Below are 13,000 nucleotides of genomic sequence, written 5' to 3'. Positions count from 1 at the left end.
CCCAAATCTGTCTCTTTCTAATGCTGCTTTGGGTATAAAATGCTCATGGAAAACACAAGTGCAGAATCGTTTTGGTTTTGGAGAAGACCTTGAAGGTCAGAGAGTCCAACCAGCAACCCAGCCCTGCCAGGGCACCACTAAACCATGGCCCTCAGCACCACACCTCCAAGGCTTTGAAACCCTCCAGGGATGGAGACTGCACCACTGGCCTGGGCAGCCTGGGACAGGGCTTGACAACTCTTTTGGGGATAAAACTGTTCCTCATGTCCAAGCTAAACCTGCCCTGGGGCAACTTGAGGCTATTTCCTCTCATCCTGTCAATTGTTCCTTGGGAGAAGAGACCAAACCCCCACCTGGCTCCAGCTTCCTCTCAGGGAGTTGTAGAGGGCAATGAGGTCTCCCCTCAGCCACCTCTTCTCCAGGCTTGAACACCCCCAGCTCCCTCAGCTGCTCCTCCCCAGCCCTGTTCTCCAGACCCTTCCCCAGCTTTGTTGCTCTCCTCTGGACCTACCCCAGCCCCTCAATGTCCATCTTGGAGTGAGGGGTCCAAAACTGAACCCAGGATTTGTGGTGTGGCCTCAGCAGTGCCAGTGACAAGCCCCAAGGCAGCAGGGAACCAGAGCAGAGCTGTCGCCCATCCCTCTCACAGCCAACCCACACCCCACTGTCTGTGCCCTGCCACCTTGGCTCTTCCCCTCCCCGTGGGTGCCTCTGGATGACTAAACACCACCAAGGGAAGCTCCAAGCTCCTTTCACTCCGTGGAAGCCACCAAGCTGGTGTGTTTCCTGCTCTCCATGCAGCACCTGGCAGGGCTGGCTGCGGCGCATCCCAAACACAGCTGCTGCTCACAGCCAACCCGCCCAGAAAACCCAGCAGCACGCTGCAGAAACCAAGAAAAGCCTGGAAGAGCAAAAAGAGACCTGAAATGCCACAGGGAGAGCAGGCAACACCCTGCAACAATGAGATTCCTTTTGCTGTGCTGCAGGGCAAAGGCACGGAGAGGCTGATGAGGTGCACTCCGTTGTCTCGAAGGGTTGCCAGCCCTCTCCTGGGCTGCATCCAAAGCAGAGTGGGCAGCAGGTCAAGGGAGGGGATTCTGCCCCTCTGCTCTGCCCTTGTGAGACCTCACCTGGAGCACTGTGTCCAGTTCTGCAGCCCCCAGCAAATGGACAGGGAACTGTTGGAGAGGGTCCAGAGGAGGGCCACAAAGGTGGGCGACAGGCTGGGAGAGTTTGGGCTGTTCAGCCTGGAGAAGAGAAGGCTCCAGGGAGACCTTAGAGCAGCCTTCCAGTACCTGGAGCAGGCTATAGAAGGTCTGGAGAAGGATCTGTGGTGACAGGACAAGGGGCAATGGTTTGAAACCAGAGCAGGGGAGACTTAGATTGGACATTAGGAAGAAGTTCCTCACCATGAGGGAGGTGAGACACTGGAACAGGCTGCCCAGAGAAGCTGCGGCCACCTCATCCCTGGCAACGTTGAAGACCAGGCTGGATGAGGCTCGGAGCAACCTGGTCTAGTGGGAGGTGTCCTTGTCCATGGCAGGGTGGGGTTGGAACTGGATGATCTCTAAGGTCCTTTCCAACTCAAACCATTCTATGAAACCCCAGAACTGGAGCCACAGCCACTGGCAGGGGAAGCAGCTCCCACCCTTTCCACTGGATGGGACACAAGGAGACCGCTCAGCCACGCGCTGCCTACCACCAGGCCTGTCAGGAGTGCTTTAAGGGGCTCCCAGAGGCAGGTTTGCCTCTCTCACATCCCATTTCCTTACCTTGGCTTTGCTTTCTTGTGTTCCTGTACTGGCAGGTCGGGAGGTGACAGAAGAGCCTCGTTTAGAGGTGGAGGCAGGGCTGGAGGGCGCTTTCGGAGGGGTTGTGCTACAGGAGGTGTTTCGGTGGGGGGGGATGGAGGGTCTAGCCCCTGGGGGTTTGGCAGTGCAAGGTGAGGATTTCTTAAGCATGGAAACAAAAATAAAAATGGGAACAGAAGAAAAAAAAAAACAACAACAAAAAAACACAACAAAAGAAATCAGTGTGGGAGGGAAACACAAAGGGAGCACCGACACCCAACGGGAGTGGAAGGTGCAGTCCTGGGATGGGATGGGATGGGATGGGATGGGATGGGTGGGAGCTGGAACTGCCCTCACCCTGCAGCACAGAGCTGTGGGCTCTGCTGTAATCCTGGGCTGGGCTGGGTGGGAGCTGGAACTGCCCTTCACCCTGCAGCACAGAGCTGGGGGCTCTGCTGCAGTCCTGGGCTGGGCTGGGTGGGAGCTGGAGCTGCCCTCACCCTGCAGCACAGAGCTGGGGGCTCTGCCTGCAGTCCTGGGCTGGGAGGGAGCTGGAACTGCCCTCACCCTGCAGCACAGAGCTGGGGGCTCTGCTGCAGTCCTGGGCTGGGTGGGAGATGGAACTGCCCCTCACCCTGCAGCACAGAGCTGTGGGCTCTGCTGCAATCCTGGGCTGGTGGGACTTTGGGAAGCTGGAACTGCCCTCACCCTGCAGCACAGAGCTGGGGGCTCTGCTGCAGCCCTGGCTGGGCTGGGTGGGAGCTGGAACTGCCCTCACCCTGCAGCACAGAGCTGGGGGCTCTGCTGCAGTCGTGGGAGCTGGAACTGCCCTCACCCTGCAGCACAGAGCTGTGGGCTCTGCTGTAATCCTGGGCTGGGTGGGAGCTGGAGCTGCCCTCACCCTGCAGCACAGAGCTCTGGGCTCTGCTGCCACCCAGGGCTGCACTAAGTCTGGGATCCCTCAGCCCTGCTCCTCCCACGGGGCACAGCACCCAAACCCCTTTCTAGGGCAAGTGTCACCCTGTGTCAGCCTGCCCCTGCCACCACCCTGCACACCAGTGGCACCCTTTACCCCCTGGACTGCTTGACATCCTCCCAAGCTCTCTGTGCTCTGCTGGCAAAGGCACTGCAGGAACAGCACCACCACCAGCAGCACTTCTGGGAGCTGCAGGTGGCTGCTCCCAGGTCTCCCAACCCCACCCCAGCTGCTGTGTCAGGAATGGCTCACTGGGTTTTATCCAGAAGCCTGCTTGGCATCCTGACAGATGCCTGCTCTGAGACAGCCCTGCCAAACCTCCCTACAGAAACCAACTTGATTGGGCATTGCTGGAAGATAATCACAACCCTCACCTTTAACTCTCCCCCCACTGAACTGTCCAGCAGCTTGCCCAGTATGCTGCCCAGGCCCTGGCCAGGAGAACCACCAGCTGAGCTAAACCTCCTCCAGCCCAGCAGTGTGACAGATGTCCTTAAACTCTGTGGGATTCACCCACCCTTAAACTTGTTCCTCACTCAGAACTCAGCATCTGCAAGGCCTGGAGTATTTAATTCATTTGCTTATTTAACCACATGCCTTGCTCTTTCCTCTGTTACTCTGCTTGTCCTCAGCACAGCCCAAGAGAGCTTTGGCTTTGCTTTCACACCAGTTTGGCCCAGTCAGGTCAGATGTCTGCTTTCCAGTCTCAGGCTGAGAAATGATCTCTCTGACCAGCCCTTCACCCAGCCCTGGGTCTGCTTTAGATTTGCTTCACTTTCTTGCCATCAAAGCTCACCAGGGACTGCACCATCCAAACCAGGATGAGGAAAGGAAAAGCAAAACCACCTTGGAAAGACAAGGTGGAAAACCAGAAAGTAATGGTAGAAGGAAAACCAGGTAATAATGATAGAAGGAAAACCAGGTAATAATGGTAGAAGGAAAACCAGAAGACAATGGTAGAAGGTCCCTAAGGGGCACAGGCAGAGGCAGGGAGGGCAGGGGAGGGGGTCAGGAACAAGAGCTTAGTGATGTCACCTCTGGCTTTGGGGTTTTTTTTGCTTACCTTGGGTTTCTTTTCCTCAGCTTCAGTCCCTTCCTTGTCAACACGTCCTGACAAACGGAGAGACACAGTCAGAGAGGTCTTGGGACTGGTCAGTAAGCTCCAGGGAGAGGGCAATGCCTGCGCTGCAGCCACATGCAAGCTGCAGGGGGAGGTTCTATGTGCCTGCCCCCCCTGCCTTTTAAATGAAACACTACTCTTAGAAATGTGACAGAGATACTTCCACATCCTAGAGACATTCTCTCTGGGTTAACAGATGATCCTGTGCACAGGCAGCAGTCACCAGACACAACACACCGAGGTTTGTAGGAGACCGTTCTGCCCGGGCTTGCATTCAGTCTCCCAGGAGCAGCCATTCAGTGTGGGACAGAGCAGTTCTCCTCTCCAGCCCCAGACATGAGTCCTCCTCTCCAGCCCCAGACATGAGTCCTCCTCTCCAAAACACCCCTTTGGTTCTAGCAACCATGCAAATAAAGACTGCAGCTGAGGGATGCCCCAATTCTAGCAGCACTGGGTTGATCTCATTGAAAGCAGCTGCTCAGTGCTGTTAGTGTTGAGCAGCAGTTCTACACCTGCTTGTTGTTAATTCCCTTCTCTCCTGACATGCTGCTTCCATCTGGGTCAGGCTCTGCAGGGTCTTAAGGTTTTAGCTGTTGCCCTACTTGATTCACCCAGAGAAGCTGTGGATGCCTCATCCCTGGAAGTGTTTAAGACCAGGCTTGGATGAGGTCTTGAGCAACCTGGTCTAGTGTGAGAGGGTGTCCCTGCCCAGGGCAGGGGGGTTGGAACTGGATGAGCTTTGGGGTCTCTCCCAACTTAAACCATTCTCTGACTTGCACCAAGCTTACAGTGACTGCCAGCACTGCAGTGTTTTGCCCTACAAGCATGGCAGAGTGCAGCATCACTGACTAGGTCAGGAAGAAGGAGGAAGTGATGCTTGTGCTAAGATGCTCAGAACAAAGCTCCTTTCCCCCCACCCTGTTTTCAGCTAATTCCTCCCTAATATGGGAGGAGAAGCCACTGATATTCTCCCCAGTGTGTTGGAAACCTGTTCTGAGGGGTGCTGGAAGGTGTCCAGAGAAGGGCCACGAGGGTGAGCAGAGGGCTGGAGCTGCTCTGCCATGGAGACAGACTGAGAGAGTTGGGGCTGCTCAGTTTGGAGAAGAGAAGGCTCTGAGGAGACCTAATTGTGGTCTCCCAGTACCTTAAAGGGGCTACAAGAAAGCTGGGGAGGGAGTTTTTAGGGTGCCAGGGAGTGATAGGACTGAGGGGAATGGGACAAAACTAGAATTGGGGAGATTCAGATTGGATGTCAGGAGGAAATTCTTTCCAGTGAGGGTGGTGAGAGCCTGGCACAGGTTGTCCAGGGAGGTGGTGGAAGCCTCAGCCCTGAAGGTGTTTAAAGCCAGGCTGGATGTGGCTGTGAGCAACCTGCTGTAGTGTGAGGTGTCCCTGCCCATGGCAGGGGGGTTGGAACTGGCTGAGCCTTGAGGTCCCTTCCCACCCTGACAATTCTAGGATTCAATTCTATGAAGAACATTGTTCATCCAGCACTGACCCAGCCCAGCAGTCACTCCTGGGGATGCTGGTGGCACTATCCCTCCCAAATCCAGCCAAACTGGGGACTAGAGCAAGGCTGGAGCAGAACAGCCCCAAAGTGCCTCTGTGTCTGAAGGGAAAGACCATGAAACAACAGAAAGAAATCCTTCCTAATGAAGCAGAATCTGCTGGGCTCCAGGCAATGCATCCCTCCCCAGCCCCCCCAAGCCCACCAAGGTTTCCAGGCTCTGGTGTGAGCAGCAGCAAGCCATGCCAAAGCCCTGCAGCACATGGGTGAAGCTCCCTGCTTGGCTTGGCAGGTACTGAACGAGGAGAAATCTGTGGTGAGCTTTAGCTCCAATGGAAAAAGCTGCACCAACAATTTCCTCCCGAGCCTCGTGCAGCAAAGAGCAGAGCTCCCAGGCTGAGGGAGGCAGCCAAGGCAGCCTCTGGGCTGAGACATTGGGGTGAAAGGCAGAGCATCCCCCAGGCCAGGCCCTGGACAGCTGGAGCTGAGGGAGAACATGGTGAGACACCACTGGGTATTGATGTGTGTCCTCCTGCCTCACCTTATCGACACCAACTCACTGAACAGGGCCCCTGGTGAGCCCCACAAAGGTGGAAAATAGCTCTAAGAGCTGCCCTGTTGCTTGTGCATTCAGCAGTGAAGTCAGACCTCCACCCAACACCAAAGGGCTGGACTCAGATGAGCTTGAAAGGTCCCTTCCAACCCAAACTATTCCATGACTCTATGATTCTAAGAGGGTTAAGACTGAGATTGCTGCAGCTCCAGGGTCTGACTGCTCTTCCAGCCCAGCCTCCAGACACACAGGCTGTTAGATGCACCCAAGGCCTCCACACACCCAGGCAGCTCCCAGCACCCCAAGTAGAGCCATCAGGTTGGACCAGTCAGGCACACACCGTCCAGAAGGGGTGCTGGAGCAGGATGTAAGAGCATGGGACGTGCCATGCAGCGGGGAAAGGTCCAGCTAGCTGCAGACTTTGCCTCCAGCAGCACTCAGCAGTGGATCTTTAAGGGAACAGTACAAGAAACAGGACCAAGGAGGGACCTTCTCCATGGTTAGACCTGCTCTCACTTGCCTTTGTCCTCCTCCCTCCTCTTGAGGAAAGCCAAGAGTGCCAGTGGACACATGCAAACCAGTGTCTTGCTGGAACAAGCTGCAGGGTTAGCCCCACTCCAACATGCCAGAAGGTCATCCTCCAGGTCTCCATCTTCCCTGGGCAGGTGCCAGGCAGGCGTTAAGGCACCCACCCCACAGACCCAAGGAAACCAAACCAAAACCAGCTGAACAGAACATAACTGGGGACAGGCCAGCACCATGCAAGGGGACACCAAACCCAAGCACAAGGCTCTGGGGTCAGGACACCCAGGAGCAAAGTAAAGAGGGAAGGGCAGGGAGGGAGAAGCGGCGGCGCCAAGGTCGTCCATCGGCTCCCAGCAACGGTCCCAAAGCAGCAGGACTGGAGAGGTGGCAGCAAGCTGCTGGGTCAGGCAGCCTTGTCCTGAGCAAGCCCCCAGCAGGGTGAGCTGAGGGCAGGCAGAGGGGGGGGCACACACCTTGCAGCAGAGGGACACGGCTGGCAGCTTTAGCTGCAGCGTGGGCAGAGGGCTTCTTCTTGGGGGTCTGACGTTCTCCTGTGTCTGGCACAGCCTCTTCCAAAGCAGCATCTTGGCCTGCAGCATCACCTTTTAGCTCAGCAGCTGTTTCTTGCAAGGGTGCAGAATCTTCCCCCTCCCTTGGCTCTGCTTCTGGCTGGGAGATGACTTCAGAAGGCTCTGATGGGGTAACCTCTGTATCTTCCTCCCCGCTCAGGAGCTGTCTCCTCTCCTTTTGGTCCTCTCCCACCTTATGTGAGTCGGTTTCACCCTCTCTTGGGATGTCTCTGAGGACATCTTTGGACTTGTCTTCTCCAAAGCCATGCTCTTCAAGAGCTTCCGTGGCTGTTGCTGGACTCGAGCCCACTCCAGGTCCTGGTGAACCAACCTGACCCACCGGGGCAAGCAAGTTCTGCTCAGAAGCTTCATCAACATCACGATCCTCATCTCTCTCCTGGCCACTGACATCTTCTTTTAAGGGAGCTCTGGCACACAAAGGAGAGGGCTCACCTTTCACCTGGGTGTCCCCTGTGTCCCCTGCTCCTGCCAGCCCCCCGGTGTGCACACCGCGACCCAGCGCCGGATCCACGCCGATGCCTTCTCTGCCTCGACGATCCCACAACTCACTGCTGCCTTCAGCTGCTCTGGAGCCTTGGTACATATCCAGGGGGATTGGGATGGTGACCTCGATCCGGGTGGGAGCTGCTGTGGTAGCCTTTGTTTCATGTGCCAGAAGAGGCTGCTGAGGAAGCCCAGCTGCCAGCTTCGTGGGCTGGCTTTCTCTTTTCGTCGCACCTCCCACAGGCTCCTGAGGGCCAGGCTGTGGCTTTGGAGAGCTTGGCTCCCCTGGAGTTGAAGATGCAGGGTATGAAGCATGGGCAAAGAATTAGCACATCAGATAAGAAGTCAGTCATGTCATGCTGAAGAGAGACTGAGGATCTCTTAGGACAAGGAGAAAAGCAAGTCCCACACCGCTCCACCGAGCAGAGGACTCCCTTCCGTGGTGGCTTTTGCCCCTGAAGAAGCTCTGACCCCCATGGCAATCAGGAGCACTGCAGCCACAGAGCAGACTCCTCCCTGGAGCTGGTTTTGGAGGTGGTTTGGGTATCCAACCACCACCACCACCTCTCACAGCTGAGCTCTAGGAGCTGGTGTAGCTACAGAGGCTTTCAGAAGCCAAGAGCACACCCATCCCCTAACCTAACACCACCACTGGACAGCTGTTTTGCTGCTCAGTGGCCACCTCTTCCTGCCTGTAGGCCAGACAGCCTCCCCTCCTTCACAGGCTTGCAAAACCCCTCCCTTGCAGGACTTGTTCATGCAGACATGGCACCATCAAGGCACCATGTAACACCCTCCCAGAGCTCAAACCATCTCTGCTTTGCTCTCCAGAACATTTCTACTGCTCACAAGCTTGGGGAAGAGCACTCCTGTGTCTCCTGCCTCACTGCTCTGTACCTCACCAGCCACTGGAGCAGGCAGCCTCAGTGGAAAGGACTAGAAGTAAAAAGAAGTGGCTGTAGCCACATGGCCACAGCAGTTTGGGATCCCACTTGGGTTGAGGAGAGCTCCAGCAGTGCTGCCAGCATTAGGGCAGAGCAGAAAGTGTTAAACCCTCAAAAGTTGAAGTCACAGAGATCTCTCTTCTTCCTTTGTTTGTTAGGGGGGGAGGAAGAGTTAAAAGGGGGAATTCTGTCCTGGGGCTGATCTTGTGCACGACACAGACCCAACAATCACTGCAATAAGCCCAAATTTCTGGGTGAGCTGGAGCCTTTCTGGTAGCAATTCATCCAGCTGAAGCAAAGTTGCACTGAGCAATGGAGAACTCACCCTGAGCACAGGGAAGCTGCTTTGAAGCCAGCTGCCCTAGGAGATGTGCAACCTTCTAGCATGGATTTGTCCAGCCTCAAAGAGTCTTTTGGTCTTTTTTTGAGCCTAGGTCAGAGCATTTCAGCACTGAGCTTCTGATTGTTGCCTTGACAGGTTAACAACCAGGATTAAAACAAGAAAAGGAAGCAGCTGAGGCTGCTTTGGTCTTCTTTCAATGTTGTTTTAAGAGACAATAATGGTTAAGTGAAATGACCCCACGAGGACCTACAAACTGGTGGTTTAAGAGCAACTGGGAGGTAAATGTTTGAAATGTGGCCTCAAGAAACACCTTTTATAAGCAGGGGGGATCTGAAAGGTGCTTGTGCAGCAGCCAGCTGACTGTCCTGGTTTGCTCTGGACACAAACAAAGAGCAGGAGCACAGACAGTGACTGCTGCAGGGACGCGGTCAGTCAGCCCCATCCAGAGCTCTCCCGCACTTCACCACCTGCAGGGCTTCTGCAGCACGAGGTCAAGGCTGGCAGAATGCACCAACTGTGCTTCAGAAGATGTTCTTTCACCTGAGACTCCAAAGAAAGACCTCTTTACCATGCTCCATCTTCACTGCCAAGAGCATTCATTCAGATCCCACCCTCACGAAAAAGGAAGGCAGCCAGTAAGGAGAGATCCAAGGCTGTGGATCTGTGTTGGCCACCAGGTTTTCCTCCACATCAAAGGGAACCAGGAGATCACAAGTCCACTTGCACAGAGGTAACAAGTCACAGAAGAACCCAGAAAGTGCCACATGCAGGCTCTGACAGAGCTCCAGCCAGCTCTGTGTCCCCATAGCTGGCAGTGCAAAGATCCCAGCACATGGCAGGAAGGTCTCATGGAATATCTGCTGAGAAACAGCAGCTAGAACCAGACTGGCCAGGGCAGACAGAAGAGAGAACTTCATCCCCCTCCTGCTAACAGCCTTGATTTCTTTTCCTGTACTGGTGTCACTGTTTTAAATACAGAAGAGCTGCTAGTCCAAGAAGCACTGAGAGAGGCAAGCAAAAGGGTTTGTTCTAACTGCAGGGAGCAGACTGCACAGGACCGTGCTCATGTGTGTGGAAAGCAAAGCCAACCAAGAATTCTGCCCTGAGCAGAGGAGGCAAAGACCTATTTAATGCTTTAAATGGCACAGATGTCTGTAAAGGCTCTGATGCAGCCATGAGGAGGAAAGATGCTGCTCAAGCAGCTGGAGGGATTTCCCTGCAGGCAACGACCCCACAGAATGGGGTTTCATGAAGCAGATGACTGCTGTGGTGGCCTGGTGCTAGCAAGGCAGCAGTACCAGAGTGGGGCTGAACAGACCCAGCTGGTGCTGGGTGCTTTGAGGACAACCCCATCCTGGAATTTTCCATCAGGTCAAGAGAGGCTTTCCAGATAGCCAAGAGGTCCCTGGCTCATTTCTTGGCTCATCTGAGCAGACACACAGTTAATGGTCTGAAAAACAACTCCCTGCCCACCGTGCCTGGCTTTGTCACTCACACTCCCTAAGGCTGGGATGAGGGGAGAAAAACCAACCTCAGTGTTCAAGTCAGGGCCTCAGTGGGCAGGTCTGAGATGTGGTTTGCACTGGGAAGACAGCAACCAGAGGACAGCAATTCACCTCCTTGCTGTGTGACACTCAGGGCACAAAACTGCTGAGCAGCTCCTCCTGGATAACCTTTACAGTGAGGGTGGTGCAGGTTGCCCAGGGAGGTTGTGGATGCCCTCTCCCTGGAGGTATTCAAAGCCAGGTTGGATGAGGCCTTGAGCTGTCTGGATTAGTGGAAAGTGTCCCTGCCCATGGCAGATGGGTTGGAACTGGATGATCTTGAAGGTCCAAACTAAGCCAAACCATTCTATGATTGCATGAAACCATGAACTGCACATCCCAGCTCTGTCCTTTACCTTTTCCAGGCTGTTTTGCAATGGGACAAACAAGCACCAGGGCTTCAGCCATCTGAGAGAGAGATATGGTGCATGAAAAGCTGCAGCCTCCCAACATGAGGATGCTGGGGGAGATTCAAAGCATGTGTGACCTGTCAGGAAGAGGGAGCCCTGCACAATGCTCCTGGCAGTGCAGTGTTTGCATGACAGAAGTCAATTCCCCAGCCACCTGTGGGCAGCAATAAAACCTGGTGCCCAGGGACAGAGGATTCACTAACCTTGAGTGGCATCTCCTGCAGCGTGGTCCTCCAGGTTGGGGGTGGCTCCTACCCCTGCTTCTTCAGCTGGTGCCAGTTCAGAGAAAGAATGGGGAAAAACATGGTCAAAATGAGAATGAAGATCAGGTGTCTGTCCAGAAGGTTGCTTTACCTCCCTGCTGATGCTGCCCAGTGTTGGTTTGTGAGCAGGGCAGTACCAGACAGGCAATCAGCCCAGGCCAGCCGTGGATCTAGATCTGTCCAGCCTGTGCTGTACCAGGCTGGAGGAGGATTTCACCAGCTTGCACATCCTGGGCAGTAGCTTAGTGCAAGCTCCTTCAGGCAGAGATGCAGCAGAAAAGAGGCTGTTAAGGAAACTCATGGATTTGTGCCTCCTCTTCTGCCTGCACACAGAGTTGTGTCAGGAGCAGCACTCACATGAACAACCAAACTCTTACCTGTGCTCTGCTTCCTTGGTGGCTGCTACCCTGCCCACTGTAGTGAGCTCAAGGCTCTTTGACACAGTACAGATCTGACCTTTCAGGAGTGCTGGGGCCTTCAAGCAGCAGGATTTTCTTCACAGCAATGATACTTTGACTCTTATCAGAAGGGGGTTTTGCCATTTATTATTTGACTCTTTTCAAGCCAGCTTGAGCTTATCGATGCTGATCAATAGCTAAAGGGTTGGAGGGGCAAGAGGATGGGCTCAGAATCTTCTCAGTGGTGCCCAGTGACAGGACAAGGGGCACAAACTGGAACCCAGGAGGTTCCATCTGAACAGGAGGAGAAATGTCTTTGCTGTGAGGGTCACAGAGCCCTGGAGCAGGCTGCCCAGAGAGGTTGTGGAGTGTCTCCTCTGGAGAGATTCCAGCCCCCCCTGGCCATTGTGCTCCTGGGCAAGCTGCTGTGGGTGCCCTGCTTTAGCAGGGGGGTTGGCCTGGATGCTCTCCAGAGGTTCCTTCCAGCCCCCACCACGCTGGGATCCTGCCATTCCATTTGCATGTCACAGCTCTACAGTCAAACCAGGACTTTCTCTGTTCTCCCCAGGAGCTGAGCACACACTGCTGCTTTCCTGGCTCCCTGCTGCAGTCACATCTTGAAGCAAGGACTGCACATCCTTGCTGGCAGGAGAACCACTGCACTTCAGCTCAGGGCTCCACCAGCAGCCCAGGGACTGGATGCAGGACAATTTGCTTGCCCAAGGGGCTGTGCTCTGGGCTTGTTTCAGTTCCCAGGCACTGGCAGAAGCCCATTTCCACCCCACCACCTTTCTCAGGTCCTGCCTGACGCTTCCAGAACAAGCCAGCAGCTGTCACACAGGGGCCACAGACTCACTTTTCACACACAGACCTGACTCTCCCAGGAGCTCCTGTCCTCTTGGACGTGCACAGCAGTGCTGCAGCTTCTTGCTCTGCCCCTGAAAGACCCTCAGCCCTCCCTGGCAAACCAGGTCCAGGTAGAACTACTCCCCACAGAGCATTCAGGCTGAATTAGCCACTTCACTTCCTCTGCATTATCCTTACAAGGCGCCAGCAGGCACAGAAGTGCTGCAGTGGCCTGGTTTCACCTGGGGCTTCCAAGAGAACTGCCTGGGCTGGGCTGAGCCAGAGCACCAGGGAGAGAAGCAGCAGCAGCAGCGAGGTCCTGTGGTGACCACCTCGCCTCACCAGCACAGCAGGGCTGCTGGCAGAGGGCAGATGATGGCAGGTAAGCACTTAGCCTGCAGGTGGGAGGCAAAGCCACCAGGCAGAAAGATTGTCAGATGTGGAGCTGAGAAAGAGAGAAGCAAAGGCTGCGAGTTGCCCCCAGCATGGGGAAGGCAAGAGGACAGCTGCAAGATGGAAAATACCTGAAAAGGACCTACAAGAAAGCCTGGAAGGGACATTCTATGAGGGCTTGTAGTGATAGGATGAGAGGGAGTGGACTGAAGCTTGAAGAGAGGAGATTTAGACTGGAGGTTAGGAAGAAATTCTCTACAGTGAGGGTGGGGAGACTCTGGCACAGGTTGCCCGGGGAGGCTGTGGCTGTCCCCT

At 55.0% G+C, this 13,000-nt stretch overlaps 1 protein-coding gene across 17 annotated transcripts in view; it reads right to left on the bottom strand.

The window, feature by feature from the left end:
- Positions 1–13,000, bottom strand: part of MAPT (microtubule associated protein tau) — a 68,006-nt gene that overhangs the window by 19,071 nt on the left and 35,935 nt on the right. For 9 of the 17 annotated variants that reach the window (XM_054176904.1, XM_054176911.1, XM_054176908.1 and 6 more), the window contains 3 exons: positions 10,989–11,054; positions 6,945–7,829; positions 3,830–3,876 (listed from right to left, as the gene is read on the bottom strand). In XM_054176904.1, coding sequence (XP_054032879.1) covers positions 3,830–3,876; positions 6,945–7,829; positions 10,989–11,054 — 998 coding nt within the window. The remainder of the gene's footprint in view (positions 1–3,829; positions 3,877–6,944; positions 7,830–10,988; positions 11,055–13,000) is intronic. The other 8 variants (XM_054176914.1, XM_054176915.1, XM_054176919.1 and 5 more) reach the window with 1 other exon arrangement.

The sequence above is a fragment of the Dryobates pubescens genome, chromosome 36 (assembly GCF_014839835.1).
Source record: "Dryobates pubescens isolate bDryPub1 chromosome 36, bDryPub1.pri, whole genome shotgun sequence".
Lineage (NCBI taxonomy): Eukaryota > Metazoa > Chordata > Aves > Piciformes > Picidae > Dryobates > Dryobates pubescens.
Note: the sequence above shows the minus strand (reverse complement) of the source record. Positions and strands in the feature narration are given on the sequence as shown.